Consider the following 17720-nt stretch of genomic DNA (forward strand, 5'->3'; position numbering starts at 1 on the left):
TTATACTCTCAATCGGAACTCTTTACTTAATGCGCTAATTTTGTGTTTCTTCTTCTTCTTATTCTTAAAAAGCTCCTCTGGTTTAGTTAAGTTTATTTATGTGGTACCAGTGTAGTATTACGCCTGTCAATTTTATAACGCAAAAAAACGTTTCTAACTTAACGTAAGTGAATAAAGTAAAATATTTAAATAATACATATATAAATAGGTAAATAAGCACAAAGTATTTAAATAAATTATGCATCAAAATAGAGACACAGCGACGGTAGACTATTGAAGATTAGAAAATGTTACTAGTTTATTTGGGAATGTAATTTTAAACGAAAAGTTATAAGGTTATCTACATTCTTAAAATTATTTATTAACGCCTAAAATGCGTTACTCATTTATCTAGCTTTTGCCTATTATTTTTATTTATTTCAACCAAATAATTCATTTAATAGTAACAGAGCATCGTACTATAAAGTTAATGTCATTTGTATAAGTTTTGTAATTTTACCGCCATCTTTATTTTAAGTAGACAATATTCGGATAGCGTTTAATAAAACTTACGCCACGTGTTGTTCAAAAATATTAGTATATAGTAAATTAATTTCCTCAAATTTTTCGTGTTTTTGTTAGCCGAAATACTTACTATTTTTTCCTATTTTTTTATATTTCTATCGTAAAACGGAACGCCCGGGCGATTTGTATTGCTCAGAGCCTCAGATGAAGAATTATATAGATATGGCATGCGCGTTCACCCGTAAGGGACAGATAGAGAGTACTATAGACTATACCTATATATAAGTAAAAGGATTGGGGTTACCAGTTGTCTGTTTTGTCCCGAAAATGAATAATTACGATATAATTTAATATAGACCAATTTATATATTCCCAATTAAATTGTAATTAATAAACGTAATAAATATAAAAAACAATGCGTAATTTTTGTTTATGTGACTAAGATTACGTAAACAGATTTTTTAGTAATACTTAGTCAGGTCATAAATTCTGTCACATGTTTAATATAAAATAATTGAAACAAGTTTATTCATTATGTGACCATTTATATACCAAAATGAACTTAACAAAACATAGATTCTTATGACACTAAAGTTTATTCAAAATGACATCCGTGATTTTGAATACAGGCCTTCAATCTGCTCGGCCAGTCGTCTATCACAGGACGAACGAGGTCCATGTCAATATCGGCGGCTGCCTTAATCAAGGATGTCTTGAGTGACTCCAAAAAAAGAATTTCCCGATATTTTTTTCCCGCGTACCGCTTCAACAAAGCGCGGCATCTCTTCAGTCTTAGGTCCATTAGACGAGCATTCAAACGATGTCCTATTTTTCTTCGATATGCACGAAGTCTTCATAAAAAGCTACAAAAAACATACCAATATTATAGTCATATAATTTTAAATTACTCTGTATATCATTACAGTGAACACTACATGTAAAACTACTTAATATTAAACTATTTTGATTGTAATTTCTAAGAAACAAAATTTACATGGGACAAATTAAAAAGCATACTCTTTAAAATCAACGGGATAAGAAAGTATCAAATATTTAAAAACACAGCATATACCAGAATTAAAATCTCCTTTTGAAATCTGTTGAAAATAGTATAAAAAATGTGAATTGTTTCATTTATATACATTATACATACTATAATTTATTTCCCCTAAATTCAGGGTAATTTTTAAAACAAGATGGTGGTATTATTTTTACGGGTAATAACCAACCAATTTGAAAAGAAGTTTAATATGGCCGCTTGTTTCCCAGATCTACAGTATATTATTTGACACAAATGACATCTGCGTTTGGGCGCATAATGTTCGAAAAATACTATTTTATTTTAGCTGATTTTACCCGTATTTTAACATATTAGTTATTACAAAGACTGTAAAGAACAACTAGTTTGTATTTTCTTCCTTATTTTGTATGAATACATGTGAATAAGTGCGTAGTTTCAGTACTTACGATTGAAAGGTTATGTTTTTCTCTTTTCGCTGACTACGGCTTTTACAACCAATAATACAGCAGTATACCATGTTTTATACACTTGATCTCACTAAAACTGTAATATCAAAATATTTTTGCACAATTACAGCCACTAAGTACTCACAATTTTCGAAAAATAGCACGAATGTCAAACTTTGTAAGGGACAACCTAGGTTGTTTGTAGGGGACAACCTTTGTTCCAAACAAAGCCCAAACCCTGGTACGCAGAAAGGGACGGAAGATAGTTATCCCTGTCTTTGTCACGTCACAGGAATTGTGTATAACTGTATCTCTCTCACTCACGGTATTATTATTACCGTGTCATAGACTTGCTCAGAGCGATGAGGGAAGAGGAAGCTCGCTCGGAGGACGGAGTGCTCACGTCATTTGCACGCCTCCCTCGCCCCGCGCCCGCGCTTACCCCGCTCCCGCTTCGCGCTCATTCGCCGTGTCATTCAACGAATGATTCAGTGATAAACCCGCCTTGACGTAGTTCTACTGTCAGAAATGCCGCGAGTTTGACTTCCCACCGGGAATCAAGAGCAGCCTTCATGCATCTTTGTTTACGTCCAACGTACCACAAGTGAGATTTTATGCAATTGATGTGTGTTTAATGCCTGTGAATAAGAGCCCGCCAATATCATGACCTCGACGGCCTGTTACAGATGTCATCCGTCACCGCACGAGCAGCGGCGGTTTTATCACATTTTAGAAAATGACTGAAGGTCTCCTAAAGAAGTATGACAAGCCGGTGAGTTTCAAATAGGTAACATCGTTCGAAAATTTAAATAAATTTAATAATATCAAACTATCAGAATAGGCGGTAAAGTATAATTACCTACGTGTTCTCACCTACTTTACAAATGTTATTCGATAATAAAACGTTTAAATCAGCATTAAATATTTCCATTTTCTTTGGTTTTTATAAGCACATCAATAAACTTTGTATCATTTACGTGATCGTGACGTACATATTTACTTATTTTGTAAACAATTTTTAATCTGTTGTCAAGTGAAACCTTCAAGCCGACCGCCGTACGTCGCGTACCAAATATAACTGGTTTTAATGTAGACAAATAATAAGAATTGATTTACAAGTTTAAAACATGATGTATTAATAAACATTCCACTACTATGTTATGTACAAATGAATTCTCCAAATAAAAAAAAAGGAACTAGTAACTTTTTTTACAAATCGAATGAAATATTTTACATGCAAAGAATTATAGTAAATAATGTTAGTTAGACAATGAAATTATAATTAAAAAAAATAGACAAGGAATAATAATTATATCGCATAGAGTTTTTAATGATAAACTATTCATATTCTCGGAATCCAAAAAATTTGACGTTATTTGCCGTTCATTAAAACACAAATAAAAATAAATAATCTAAAACTATGAATAGATAATAAAATAGTATATTATCATTATTGAATACACGTCCGTGTTTACGTCTTTGGGTGAACAAGTCTTATCACTTATTGTTTACACATCTTTAGTCAGGTCGTTATGTCGTTAATACACTACTTATTACAATAATGATATGAAATCTTACTAATATTATAAATGCGAATGTTTAGATGGATGGATGGATGTTTGTTTGAATGTATCTCCAAAACGGTACAACAGATCTTGATTAATTTTGGCACAGATGTACAACATAGTCTAGAAGAACACATAGGCTTGCTTAATACGTTTTTTTAATTGCGCGCTTACGGAGTTGTGGGCGACAGTTAGTTATTTATAATGATCAGAAGTGTTGAAAACAATTTCACATTGTAAGTAAGTAGTGGGAAAAAATATGATACCTCTACATCAGTGATCCTCAAAGCAGTCATCCTCTGGAGTCCACAGCAGATCCGGCTGAGATACGTTAGCAGGATATACACACATTATACCAGTACAGTAGGACAGTAGCGCTCAAAATCAGTGCATACAACTGGCATAATGTAAACACTAAATGGTGCCAGAGACCCCGGAGAGTCCATGCCAGACCTGCGCTACTGTCCTACTGTACTGGAATAATATGAACCAGGCATTAAATTGCGTGTTTACAAGGTGAAGAAGAAATATAGCGGGAGTTCATCTAAGCAAGTAAAAATTTGAAAGGGTTCTACGAGGATAGAGTTTAGGAAACCCTACTCTATGTACTCTTATCTTGGAGAGTGGATAAAATTCATTTTTATTACGTCATATTTCGTTAGCCGAAAGTAGTTTCTTTTTTTTATAGTGTTATTTCTATTAATATTTTATTGAAAACGAAATGGAATCTTATGATAAAAGGAGTTGTTCGAATATTGGTATGTATTCTTAAAAAGTATATAAGTATATTTATATGAATTAAAAAAACAGGGCCTCACCATAAAAATTATAGACAGCGTTTCGAAATACATTTTATGAAACATACGTCAACACTTTTATACCGACCGTGACTCTTGCTAATGTCGGGGCGCTCCTGGTACGGATTTTTGACAAATCATGGTTATTGAAACATTATTATGCGTAGGTTTGCAAAATACGATCTTTACCAATAAATAATGAAGTATTTATACCGAAAGCATTGTGGTGATACATATTTATGGTGAAACATATAACCACGTTGACGTCAATAATATCAATCAGCGGCGGTCAAAGGGTTAAAACACGTGTTTGATTCAACTGTCTAACAGTATTTTATTGGAGTAATAAAGATATTGTTTCAATTATAATACTTTTTAATTATTTGAATAAAAGATGAATATTATTTTTTTAGGACAAGAGAAAGCTGAGGTAGGTCCGTTAGGTTTATGATGCAATACTTGACCTACATTTAAATATGCAAACATAAGTGTACCTATCTTTTTAAATATTGAAAACAAACGATATCTTTAACACTCAAAGTGATTTTCGTATAATTAATAATTTAACGTTAGTTTCAAAACAAGGAAGAAAAGAAATAAACACAACAGAATTCTGTGACACTCCAGGCGAATTGAATAATGCATCCCTTTACAGCAGTGTATTTTAGAGAAGCTGTTTAGTTTACAACCTTACTTAATATTATAAATGCGAATGTTTAGATGTATGGATGTTTCTTTGAATGTATGTCCAGAACGGTCCAACGGATCTTGATGTTTGGCACGATTGTAGAACGTAGTCTGGAAGAACACATAGGCCACTTACAAAGTTTTTTTTTAATAACGCGCGGCACAGTCTCGGGCGACAGCTAGTTCACAATAAATCAAACATCTATGCCCGCTAAAAACATTCACCTACTTAATAATCGGCTATTTCTAAATTGCCTTTACTGATCAGTATGTATATTACAGCTATTATTTAAACCATAGCATTATTAATTAAGATTTCGGCATCTGAAATATCCGGAGTGTAATCTTCTGGATAAATTATACGAATGGAAATATTATGCAGGCGAATTAAAATGTTTTGGCAGTAACAACAACATAGTTTAGTAGTCAATCTAGAGTAGATTATATGATTCTATATTTCATTCCAATAAAAACTGGATATGCATCAGCAGTTGATAGGTTATTAAGCTAGGTTAAGGGAAGCAATCTTTAACCTAATTTAAAGGTAGTGTTAACTGTACCCTGAGATTTAGATCAGCAGCAGCAGAAGCATATTGTGTAACGTGTATATTTTTATTTTAGTGAATGGTTAAGGCAGTACGGACATGTAAAAAGCAATGACAAACATTGTTAATATAAGAAACATAACTTTACTCTTATAACAAGCCGAAGACGAACACGAATCAATTGAAAATCGGTCAAGTTGTTTAGGCTACAATGGAATGAATCTACACACTTGAGAAACATTACCCTCCTTATAGTAGGGTAAAAATAAAATCATTTTGATAAATGAATCTCTAACGCAACATTGCAGGAAATGCATTGGAGTTTTCTTTAATCGTTCAATCAATATTAATATATTCCTTATTGTAGGCCAATATAACGCAGGCGTTCAATAGAGTGCGGTTGCGGTATAAATGTTTATTTCATATGCGTTCATTTAATATAACGATAAAAGAGAACGGTACTTACATAAAGATGTAATTGTATGATTATTATACAGATAAACTAGTGTTTGCCCAAGACTTCGTTCGCGAAAAATGTCGGAAAACTTTGTACTAATGTTGTGTTTTGTCTTCTTATTGTGTGAATTACAAATGAATTATACATACAGTCAAAATCTGTTATAACGACATCGAAGGGACTACTCATATTGAGTCGTAAAAACCGATAGTTGTAACAACCGGTGACAGGTATTAATAGGAAAGATATGTAATAACATTCAGCCAGGACCTTTGATTTTGGTCAATTTAACCGGTATGTTGTTCTAAACGATGTCGCTATAAACGGTTTTGACTGTATATATAAAAGTAAACTTAAATAGAATCTATTAAAAACATCCATGAAATAATACTTCACAATCAAATGTTTGTTGTTAATCGAAAAAATCACATAAAAAAATCTAAAGTAGTTTTGTCCGCAACTCATTAAAAATCTTGATGAATATTTGGCTAATTCATCATGTTAACTGAGCTCTACAAATGGACTGGCTATAGGACATAGTATTTTGTGCCCATTTGATTTTCGCCATTTTGCTCATGGTTGCAGTTTATAGCGATGAATGGGATTTGAACTAATTATATAGGTACATATATATACTGTCACTTATCATCAACAGACACTTATAAATCGAAATGGAGCAAAATAATAAGAAAAGATAATACCCATTTATTTAGGCTTTATTCGACTAAAATGACAAGTACAATTAAATAATAAAATGACACAACACGTCAATATCTATATATATAAAAGAAAGTTGTGTTAGTTACACTATTTATAACTCAAGAACGGCTGAATCGATTTGACTGAAAATTGGTGGGCAGGTAGCTTAGAACCAGGAAACGGACATAGGATAATTTTTACCCCGTTTTCTATTTTTTATTCCTCGCGGACGGAGTCGCGGGTAAAAACTAGTTTATGATATATTTATATATTTAAAAAAATATATATTTATGAGTGACAAAATATTTGATTAATAAAAAACAATATAAAAATCTTTTTAATTACGTCTATGATATCCATTGACGTCATTCTGCGACATTGTCATTTGTAATGACATTGTTGATTCGTATCTTTGGAATATTAAAATAGGGATATTTTCTATTATTCCATAATCAAGATTAAAATGAAATTGTACATTAGTAACTAATGGATATTTCAATGTAATTTTTTTGTGTGCTACATTTTTATTCAGAGATATTTCAGTTCATATCAACTTTCATTTGAGGTTAGTTTTTTCTTTCTTTTTTTTTAATACTGTACAAAAGCGAATCATGTCGAATTTTAATATAATTTGTCTTAAATGATAGGATCTCATTTACATTGTTTCGAAGTTTTTTTTGGGGTCGTTACTTATTTTGAAGAAAAAATAAAAAACCGTATAAAAAATTGCTCAGTTTAGGTTTTTTTTAACATGTTAAATAGCATAAAAAACTGGATAATGTTAGGTTAGGTTTGGAACATTTTTAATAAAATCAAAGAAAAAAAAATGCCTGAAAAGTAGAAATGTGTGGTCTCTGTTGTGTATAATGTAAATTGGGGCATTTTCTATTATAATTTCTGCTGAATAGTCTGCCTGATATTACAACCTAGCTATCGCTCGCGACTCTGTCTGCGCGGCATTAAAAAAACCTAATAAGCCTATGTGTTCTTCCAGACTATGTTGCTACATCTGTGACAAATATAATCGAGATCCGTTGAGCCGTTACGTAGATACCTTCAAACAAACATCCATTCATCTAAACATTCAAATTTATAAAATGACTATTTGTAAGACACAATATAATTGATGTAAATTAAATGTTTCTAAGTCCGAAGTTTAATTAAATATTCACACCATAAGTCCTCTATTTATGATAGTGGTAGGTTATATCTCTATATGGTATTGGCTAAGTTGAACAGAAACGTGAATAAATACTGAAGATTATCATTAAAATATGCAAACGATCGGCTTGGTTTTTAATCACTTTATTCTGATAGTGGGGCCATTTATCGACAGGGAGTTGATCCGTTACGTCATCGATATTGGTAATCCACGTCGTGTGAGCTAAGTCGACTTATCATTCTAATAGCTAAATGGTAAATAACAAATATAATATTAAACAAGGAAACAACATTGAAATTATGTTCTGTAAAAAAATGTTGCACATTATAATCCGGTAATTTTAATGCCCAAATAGTCTCATGTGGCCTCTCTGAGTGTTCTCTCTGTGCAATTAGATCTTTATTTTACAAAACGCATATAATGTTATTATAAATGTGAAAGTTTAGATATATGGATGGATGGATGTTAGAAGGTATCTCCAGAACGGCTCATCAGATCTCTATAAAATTTGTCATGGATCTAGAATATAGTCTGTGTGTGTTTTTTTTATTACGAGCGGACGGAGTCGCAGGCGACACCTAGTAAAATGTAAGTGGTAAGATAATATCTTACTATACTCGTAGTAAATATATATATTAGAATTATAGAGCCTCATTTATCTACAATTTTTTTGAGAGTAAAAGAGATATAAAACTTTTGTTTATTGGATTTTAACTATATTAGTACAGAATTGCTTACGCGCGGATATCCTTTAATTTTATAAAAAAAAAATGCGATGAATAACGCATTTATTACGTCAAAGTATCGACTGAACGTTGCCCGTAGCATCGGTTACCGACCTGACTCCACAAATTAATTATATATTACGTAATTATGTGAGACATAATTATTATTTAAAATTAATTTAGGTGAGTAACTACCGACTGATGAATTTTTGAAATGGATAGTTTTTGATATAATAAATCAACAGTCTGTAAAACTACAACTCGCTGTTCGTAAGTCCTCAGCGAGTGGTTTAAAATATACTACAATGGTATCAATTAATATTGGCTTTGTTGTTTAGTTTATTTTGTTCGTTATCATTTATAATTGTTAAAGGACATAGAATAAAAATGATATTTATTAATGTCATTGTAATAAAAATGGAAAAACTTAATTTTTATTTCTAGTCTTCCTAATTATTATATTATAAAAATAATAACTACAAGGACAATAGTTCTTTAAAGATTGTAATAAATAGGTATTGTATCTTCCGTGCGTTGCGGCGCAATGTCAATGCTGCTGGTAAAACCCGTGTTCTGATAATGTTTATCTCACACGTGTCATATTGTACGACTATCACTATTTTATGACTATCATTGCAACCTTTGTTCATACTCAAATAATGATAATGAACCCGTGCGTTTCCACTACCAAAATACCTGTATAAAAACTTATCGTTGTCTCGATTTTTTCAGCATCTGATTAGCAATAAGGTTTTATAATGTTTTCAACGGTAGAGAATAAAGACGGACGATACAAAAGATTCGTACCAACTTAATAAAAAATAACAGACTTTCGCAGTAGAGTAACTTATCATACTTGACTTTTGATTTTCACCTCTCCTTTTTTGTCTTATTGTTTTTATTACGTTTCATTTATGGTTTGAGTTAAGTGATGTTCAATTTCATCTGTCATAATTGTTTTACTCATTCGCTTTTGCAAGCGACTCCATTGGCGCGAAATTAAAAAGAAACTCAAAATAAGTCTATATGTTCTACATCCATGCCAAATTTTATGTATCTATAAAATTTGGTGTTCTAATAAACATCAATTCATACATGTAAAATTTTGCGTTTATAAGATGACATGTTAACAAGATTGTTTTAATTTACAATCTGGGCAGAGATTATTAGTGTGTTTTTATATAGTTTGCCGAATCTCGCGCACGTATTTTCATGGTCAAGGTCGCAGGAATTGAACGTTTGGCACAGTCGCCGTCTGTCTGTTATAAACGTTGTATCCAAACAAGGCAAAATAAACACTTTATGTTTATATCGAGGAAATAATGTGAAGATAAAAGGAGATGTACATATTTCTATAAACTACAAACATTTACCCGCGACTCCGTCCGCGCGGAATGAAAAATAGAAAACGGAGTAAAAATTATCCTATGTCCGTTTCCTGGTTCTAAGCTACCTGCCCACCAATTTTCAGTCAAATCGATTCAGCCGTTCTTGAGTTATAAATAGTGTAACTAACACGACTTTCTTTTATATATAGATAGATGACCACACTTGATTTTTATTTTTTGTCTCATATCAGAATTTCTTGAAATGTATTTTAGAATTAAATTATTTTTTATTAAATACACGGAAGGTAATATTTTTTTCAATTATATAAATTTCCATTATAATGATCATATACTTAATAAGGAAGACATTATGACTGATTAGATAATGAAAAATTTAAAAAAGACAAATTATTTTTTATGCCGTCATATTAAGAATTTGTCTTACTAATATTATAAATGCGAATGTTTGGTTGGATGTTTGTTTGAAGGTATCTCCAGAACATCTGCATGGATATCACTGAAACTTTGCATAGATGTAGAACATAGTCTGGAAGACATATGATACTAAGTATTTTTTTTTTAATTCCGCGCGGACGGTGTCGCGGGCGACGGCTAGTGTTTTACAATTGTAAACCACATTAACATACTTATGTACATTTACTGGTAAACAAATGTTCAAATTTTTGGTAAATCAAACTGATTCCTGAAAAAAGAAGTTAGTGAAAGAATTTTAGTAAGTCCAGTTTTTCGTACGATTAGAAAATATATTTAAAGTTGCTAGCATTATTAGGATAGCAAATTGAAATTGTGCGAGGTGTTACTCGATTCGTGATTTTACTCTGAATGTATATAAAGGTACAGTAAATCTGGTTTTTAATTAACAAATAGTATTTTTATATACCATTAACGGTTGCCCTCGACTTTCTCAGCGCAGAATTAAAAAAAAATTGCAATAGGCTCGCATTTTTCATCTACCGTCGAGCAGTTTCGGAGATTAACCGTAACAAACGCAGCCCTGCAGACAGACAGACAAGAATTTTAAAATTTTATTTGTTTTTGTCACCAACGCAAATACTTGTACAAAATACGACATTACATTTTTTTCGATATTACATAAAGACACTCCACTTTTATTATATGCAGAGCTGGGCATTAACTCGTTAATCCGTTAATTGTTAATTAACGAAGTTAACATTTTGCTTAACGGATTAACTTTTAAGTTAACTTCAAAAAGTGTTAACGCTTTTGTTAACTTCCGTTAAACTCATCTTCCGTTAATAAAAGTCCGTTAATCGTTAAATTAGAAACTTTGAGACGTGCCGTCATTTTGTTTAAATTAGTTCAGCTATGTTGGGCGACTGACGGCGACTCGAATGGTGAACAAACGAGTTGATAATTGATATAACATGTGAAGTTCGCGTGCAAGTGTATGCATCAGAGCGTCCGGGAAAGACGTGACCAACAGGACAAAATCAAAAGAAGGTTCGAAGTAGTATATTTCATTACGAGTATATAAAAGCATGAGTATGTAATAGCCCACATTCCGAACGCTCTTCGTCCCTGAAATACGCCACTTTTTGAGCAACTGTATTAAAACACTTTTTTACTCGTGCTTTTACTTTAGCTTTTCTAAACTTGTCTTTCCCAAATGTCAAAATAATGTCTGTTAAAAAGAATAACCAACCACGAAGTTTTTACAAAAAAAAAAAATCATTGTAGTTTTTATGATTCATGCAAATATTTCTAAAAAGAAGCTTCTAATTTGTTACAATATCAGATTTAATGATTTGATTCAATGAATTAGGTTAGTTTTCATTTTATTTCATCTCATTAATTCTTTTGTAATTATGTATGTCTCAGTGAGAATATTTAAGGATATAAGTTTTTATGTACTTATAGATTAGATTGTACGCATGTAACATATATGTATATAACATAAACTTGTGTCTGTTAATTCTCCGAATAAATAAATAAATAAATAAATAAATTAAATTTCATTTTCATTTCATATCAATAAAAATAATCTACTGAAGACTTGGTTGTTTGGGCATAGTTCCCTTTGCCTACCCAGAATGGGTGAAGAAAACAAAAAAATCTCTGTTTGTATACTTTTACGGTTGGCGCCATTTTCCAAACATTTTGGTTAGTTGAGTTTATTGTGTTTTTATTATTCTATTAAATTGCTTCAGTTTTTCGCAACTGTATCAAAAATAGTTGTTTAGTACACGTGTGAAACTGTCATTACAACTGACTGCGCCTCGGCTCGGGTAGACATTTGTTGGAACTCTTTGCAATGTCAGGCTTTCCGCACTCGTAATGAAATATACTATAATGCATTCACATTTGTCTCTAATACTAATGTATACATTCTATAAATGTATAGTCAAATTACTATTTTAAACAAGTGTCGCCACATAACTATGAAATTAGTGTGTATAATTTTGATATGGTTAACTGTTAACGATTAACTTTAACTTGCGTTAAATTTTCGAGAATTTAACGCTTTAACGATTAACGAAGTTAATTTTTTAATTAACGAATTAACGATTAACGAAGTTAACTTTTCGATTAACTGTGCCCACCTGTGATTATATGTATAGATGTCAACTGATGTGACCACGATCTGTTGACTTTATTGATTTTTTTAAATTATTATTTACAACTAGTTATTTGTGTGTAGATGTGCGTGCGCGTGTGGTTGGAGGTTGGGCACGCGTGTGCACCGTGCCGCTCACCGCTAGGGCGTGCTCTTGCGCTGGACTGGCGCGTGTGGGTACGCGCTGCACGGGGCGGGGACCTAAGCGCCTTCGTTCAAAAGGTTGTATTCTATCTACACCCCGCCAGCGCCTTCGTTTACCCCAAGAGAGGCAAGTATTTTTATTCTTCCTATCCACCATTCCTACTATTCCTATCCATGAAACTTGAAGCTGCCCATAGAAACGTTTGGATAACTTCTGATAAGAATAGTATCTGAACCCCTCGTTATTGTCTTCTATAGATCAAATGATATAAATCTGTATTTCTCGTCTACTTTGCATATAAAGTTGTTATTTAAATGAAACATGTGTTAGTAATTTGATTTAATTAACCAAAAGATGGTAATCCCAGCTTTTAATGCGAAGAAGTGACCGATTAGTATATTCTAGCAAACTGCTTGCACGTTTACCTTTTTTTCTGTTGAGAACACGACCATAATTCATGATCGACCATATTTAACACAACAACAACAACGAGTAAAATGACCTTGATTTTTAAAGAGTTCCCCTTACCTGGTTATAATGCAGTCGTCTCGCAGTATGATTGCAGACCATTGGAAATTTAAATTAAGCAAAAAAAAACGACTGCAATACAAATAACAATGCGTCGTTTGCACAGAAGTTGCTGTTGGATTCATTTTAACTCACTCTGTTTATTTGTGTCAAATCTATTAGGTTATGAAGTTAGACCCACTTGTTGATAAATTGACCCAAAAGGAACCTTAGCTTTAGGTTCTGATTGTGTGGTTACAACTCATCCACAAAAACATGACATCTAAGTACGATGATATCTCTCTTTATAGTACACAAATAATCTAACAAGACTTTCTGTTTATAGAGTTCCCTTGTGTTTTCCTTCTCATTATTTTATGTACCTACTTTAGATTTGTGATAATAAGTCGAAGTAATATAAAAAGTCTATAAAAATACTCTATTAAGGTGCATTTAGACATAATCCGGAATCGTATGAACAACGCTCTAGAGTCGCTTCAGAGCGACACAGGCGTACATAATATGTTCAAATCAATCAAGTATAAAACTTCAATCCAAATAAGAATATTTTTCTTCGAACTATTTGTATACATTTCGAGACGTAACACAACCAATACAAGGTGAAAAATTAATATATCCGAGAAAAGTTTGTTATTTTTTTTTCGTTCTTTTTCTTTTTCCGTTCTTTTTCATAGTTTTAATGTTGTTAATCATTGTTCCAGTACTTCACGAGCCTCCATACGAGATACAAGAGTCTGGATGCGCTTCCATAGAAATACCAATACACTTGTACCTGAAATGTACCAACAAGCCAAAGAAAATCCGTCTCCGGTACAGTCTACATATAGAGAACAACAGCATGACAAATACAGAGTCCAAATATGTCTACTACGACTTTGAAAACCCTTCGGAACAACTTTGCACAGCTTTGATGAAGGGAGGAGGCGAGATCATTGCAAGAAAAGGCTGCACCAGCAGACGCGGCGATGATCTATTCGTCCTATACTCAGATGACGACAAATCTAAGAACGGAAAGAGAAAATACGAATTTGTCGAACCCATACGTAACAACGGAAAGAGAGAAACAAAAATGTGTATATTAGAAGAGATTTGCTCAAAATGTGGCGATTCCGACTTCAAGAAACAACTTCGATCGGTTTCTATGACTGACGATGAAATAAATCGTGTTTCGCAGTTGTATTTAGCTTACAGCACTTACGAGAAATCAGTTGACGCGTTGACTTTGCCTCCGATATCCGATCCGGTCTACAGTTTGCCAGAGTTACCCGCACGCTTGAAAGTGGCGCTAGCGAACGTCAAAGATTATGCAATACAATGACAGGTGCCTTTTACTGATATTTAATCTGTGCCATGCAAGACTAGTTGTGCCTAGAAATTTATTTACTCATTATAAGTGTTTTACTTGGTAACAAAATTTATATAGTCATAAATATTTTACATATATATATTTTTTAAATCTTAATATAGCTATTTATTCTCGTTGTAAACAATTAGATTATTTACTACTGATAATTCTACGTTACGAGTGCTGTGAGAAAGATCTCATGAAAATTTTATAAAAAAAAAAGAAAATGGTAGTCATATTTTTTTATTTATAAGAAAACTATATTTTCATAGACTAGTTAATGGTTGTAAAAACAACCTCCTTCTTTTTGAAGTCGGCTAAAAATAGCAAGAATCGGAAGCGTTACAATTATATTGTAGTTGAAATATTTTTGTTTTTAAATATTATGTTAATTGAACATAAATCTACAGTATACCTAAATATACTCGGGAGAAATGACTCAAGAAAATAAAAGAGCTCAATGATCGCGAATTATTTATTTTAGTAATAATCTAACGTTATATTAAGTCATAACTGAAAATTTTTAATATTTAAATTATGTTTGTTCAATAAAAAATATCGGAGCTATGTTCGCAATAAGAAATCTTTGATTTAGTATCTTTGCCAATTGTTAATTTTTAAGTAAATTTTATTTGTCTCTTGTAAGTACTTATAGATTTTTTTTTAAACAACGCTTTAGAATATTATTCCTATTACTAAATTGAACAGGGTATTAGATGTTATATACAGTTATTTTTAAATGTTATGTTTAAAGTTAACGTTTTGTTGTATGAAATTTTAAAGATTATAAAGGTTATATGATTTTTCTTCGTTTTAAGAAATAAAATAAATATTTGAAATAATAGAAGTTTACTGATATATGTAATGTGGAAAATATATAATTATTTATAATATATATAATAGATCTATCTTAAAACTTTCTAAATTTTATTTACTCAAGTTAACCTCATGTCTTCTAGAATATATGAAAAAAATAAAGCAAATATATATATTTTAACGCAAAGTATTTTATTTTCTCTAATTCACACATAACTTGAGCGGTTGCCATAGGTTCATTTAAAAACCTTCCCGTAAAATACTAATCAAAAGTTTTGAAATTCAAACATTATGAAATATTTTACTGGTATATTTTTTTTATCTTTTATATACCAGGCTCCAACCATAAACTCTGACGTTTCTGTCTATGGATTGTTTAGACGTCAAATTTGTCGTTTTGACGTACTACAAATTAAGACTACAAAAAAATTAAAAAACATCACAATCTTTTCTGTAAACTGGCCTGTGAATAGAATAAAATTAAATTTTAATCCAAAAAAAACTTAAAAACAATACCAACATGGTTTGCGTTCCGTGTTTTATCATTCCAGTTCTGTTGTTTTTGTGGCACAAATTCATTCAGCCTTATGTCTTACGTTTCTGGAATCCTTGGGCCGTTAAAGACGCTGATGGAAATGTGAAAACTGATTTCCCATTCAGTTGTGAAGGCGGAGTCTGTTCATTTGGAAAGAAACAGGTTAAGAACAAAACTGAAATCACGGAGCCGGAACCAACAGAAGAGAATATTCTACAACATAGACACGATAATCGAATAAAAACTGATTAAACGTATGAATGAAAAATATGAATAGAATATTCTAGAACAAATTATTTAAAAATCCTATGAGTATTATTATAAATCTCTAGTGCAAAACTATGTTTTAGTATATTATCTTGACAACATAGAAAATAACTATTTATAATATTAGTATTTATAATATCTGATAACTTATGTGCAATGATTATTCCACACGGGCATTTAAATATTAATTATTGTAACTTTTATTACAAATAAAAATCTTTTAAACAAATGGTGTTTTTATAGCAACAATTTATGCTAATGAAGAAATAGTTTCTGATAGTGTCAGCATGTTCAGTACAATGCTACAATAATGTTCCTATATATATATATATATTGTACTCTTTGGTGCAATGACTCACATCTTATAAGTCCACAAATTAAGACCAGACCTTCAATTTTGTAGTGTATCTGTTGAGCTGGCCACAAATATTCGATGATTTAAACTTTATACAACTTCGGATCTTCTATACAGGATCGGCCTAAGAAGGACAGTCACATATATAACATTGGTTGGTGGGAGACTCTTACAAGCATGTCCCTAGAAGGACAAAGAGTCACATATATAATGGTGGTTGGTGGTAGACTCTTACAAGAACGTCTTAAGGACGACAAAGAGTCACATACATAAAAAAAACTTAAGACAGGTGCGGGTCCAACGCCTACTTGGTAGATCTGTCACACTGACGTTACACGTAAATAGTATGACGTGGTCAGGGCTCCTAGGGTGCGGACTTATCTAGATGGCGAGGTACAGCTGGGTTGGCGGCTAGTAACCCAAATAAGCAAAGAAGATGTCGGTGGTCGTGTTGCGCGTGGTTGCACCGCGCCGGTGAAGCTTGGCTTGGTCGCGCCGGGTCCGCTGACTCCGCACACCTCGTTTTAAAACGTATCTAAGTTCCTGGAACCCGCCAAACGAAAAAATGTAGTCCACTGTAGGACCTATACCTATATGTCCCTGGACCACCAAACTATAATAAAAGCTAACACAAGGGCCCTACGGTCGGTGGTCTTTTACAAGAGGGTCAAATTAAAATAAAAATTATCTCCAACATGAACTAGCAAAAGAAAATAATTTCAAACAAAATTATAAATAACTTATATAGAAACGGCTAAAACACTCACGTATATCTCTCCGGTGTCGTCACCGACTAGTTTCGAGCCCTTCGGGGGCCCTTCATCAGGGTGAGTGGGACTGGTATTATTTCGCGGACGCGAAAATAGCGCAAGAATTTACGTCGGCGGGCTTACAGGATCGTCTTAACAAGAGAAAATAGTGACATATCTGATGGATGTTCTATTTGAGGAGACGGCATTTTGCTACACCTGCGTGTTGATTTACTGAAGAAATACTAAATAGATAAAAATTAAAATTAAGAATAAAAAGCTTTACGATCAAAGGTTCTGTGCCTGCTCGTTATTAAATAAAAAAGAACTGACTTCATAAAAAACAACCCCAAACAATATCTAATATATAAAATTCTCGTGTCATAGTTTTCGTCACCGTACTCCTCCAAAACGGCTTGACCGATTCTCATGAAATTTTGTGAGCATA

General features: G+C 32.3%; 2 protein-coding genes across 2 annotated transcripts; both read left to right on the forward strand.

Moving 5' to 3' along the window:
* The first annotated feature begins 2349 nt into the window (after positions 1-2349).
* LOC106709153 (protein ENL) lies at positions 2350-14571 on the forward strand. Its single transcript, XM_045682846.1, has 4 exons — positions 2350-2575; positions 2658-2743; positions 12617-12803; positions 13907-14571. The coding sequence occupies exons 2-4, from the start codon at positions 2708-2710 to the stop codon at positions 14521-14523; spliced, it is 840 nt and encodes a 279-aa protein (XP_045538802.1). The 5' UTR covers positions 2350-2575; positions 2658-2707; the 3' UTR covers positions 14524-14571.
* A 1145-nt stretch (positions 14572-15716) lies between these two features.
* Positions 15717-16195, forward strand: LOC106709214 (UPF0729 protein AAEL015238). Its single transcript, XM_014500961.2, has one exon. The coding sequence runs from the start codon at positions 15887-15889 to the stop codon at positions 16151-16153; it is 267 nt and encodes an 88-aa protein (XP_014356447.2). The 5' UTR covers positions 15717-15886; the 3' UTR covers positions 16154-16195.
* The last annotated feature ends 1525 nt before the right edge of the window (positions 16196-17720 follow it).

The sequence above is a fragment of the Papilio machaon genome, chromosome 20 (assembly GCF_912999745.1).
Source record: "Papilio machaon chromosome 20, ilPapMach1.1, whole genome shotgun sequence".
NCBI lineage: Eukaryota > Metazoa > Arthropoda > Insecta > Lepidoptera > Papilionidae > Papilio > Papilio machaon.

Coding starts and splice junctions, on each gene's coding strand:
- LOC106709214 (XM_014500961.2), top strand. CDS start 15,887: ATGGTTTGCGTTCCGTGTTTTATCATTCCAGTTCTGTTGTTTTTGTGG.
- LOC106709153 (XM_045682846.1), top strand. CDS start 2,708: ATGACTGAAGGTCTCCTAAAGAAGTATGACAAGCCG. Junction 2,744..12,616: donor TAAAGAAGTATGACAAGCCG/GTGAGTTTCAAA, acceptor ATTTGTGTGTAG/ATGTGCGTGCGCGTGTGGTT. Junction 12,804..13,906: donor CTTCGTTTACCCCAAGAGAG/GCAAGTATTTTT, acceptor TCATTGTTCCAG/TACTTCACGAGCCTCCATAC.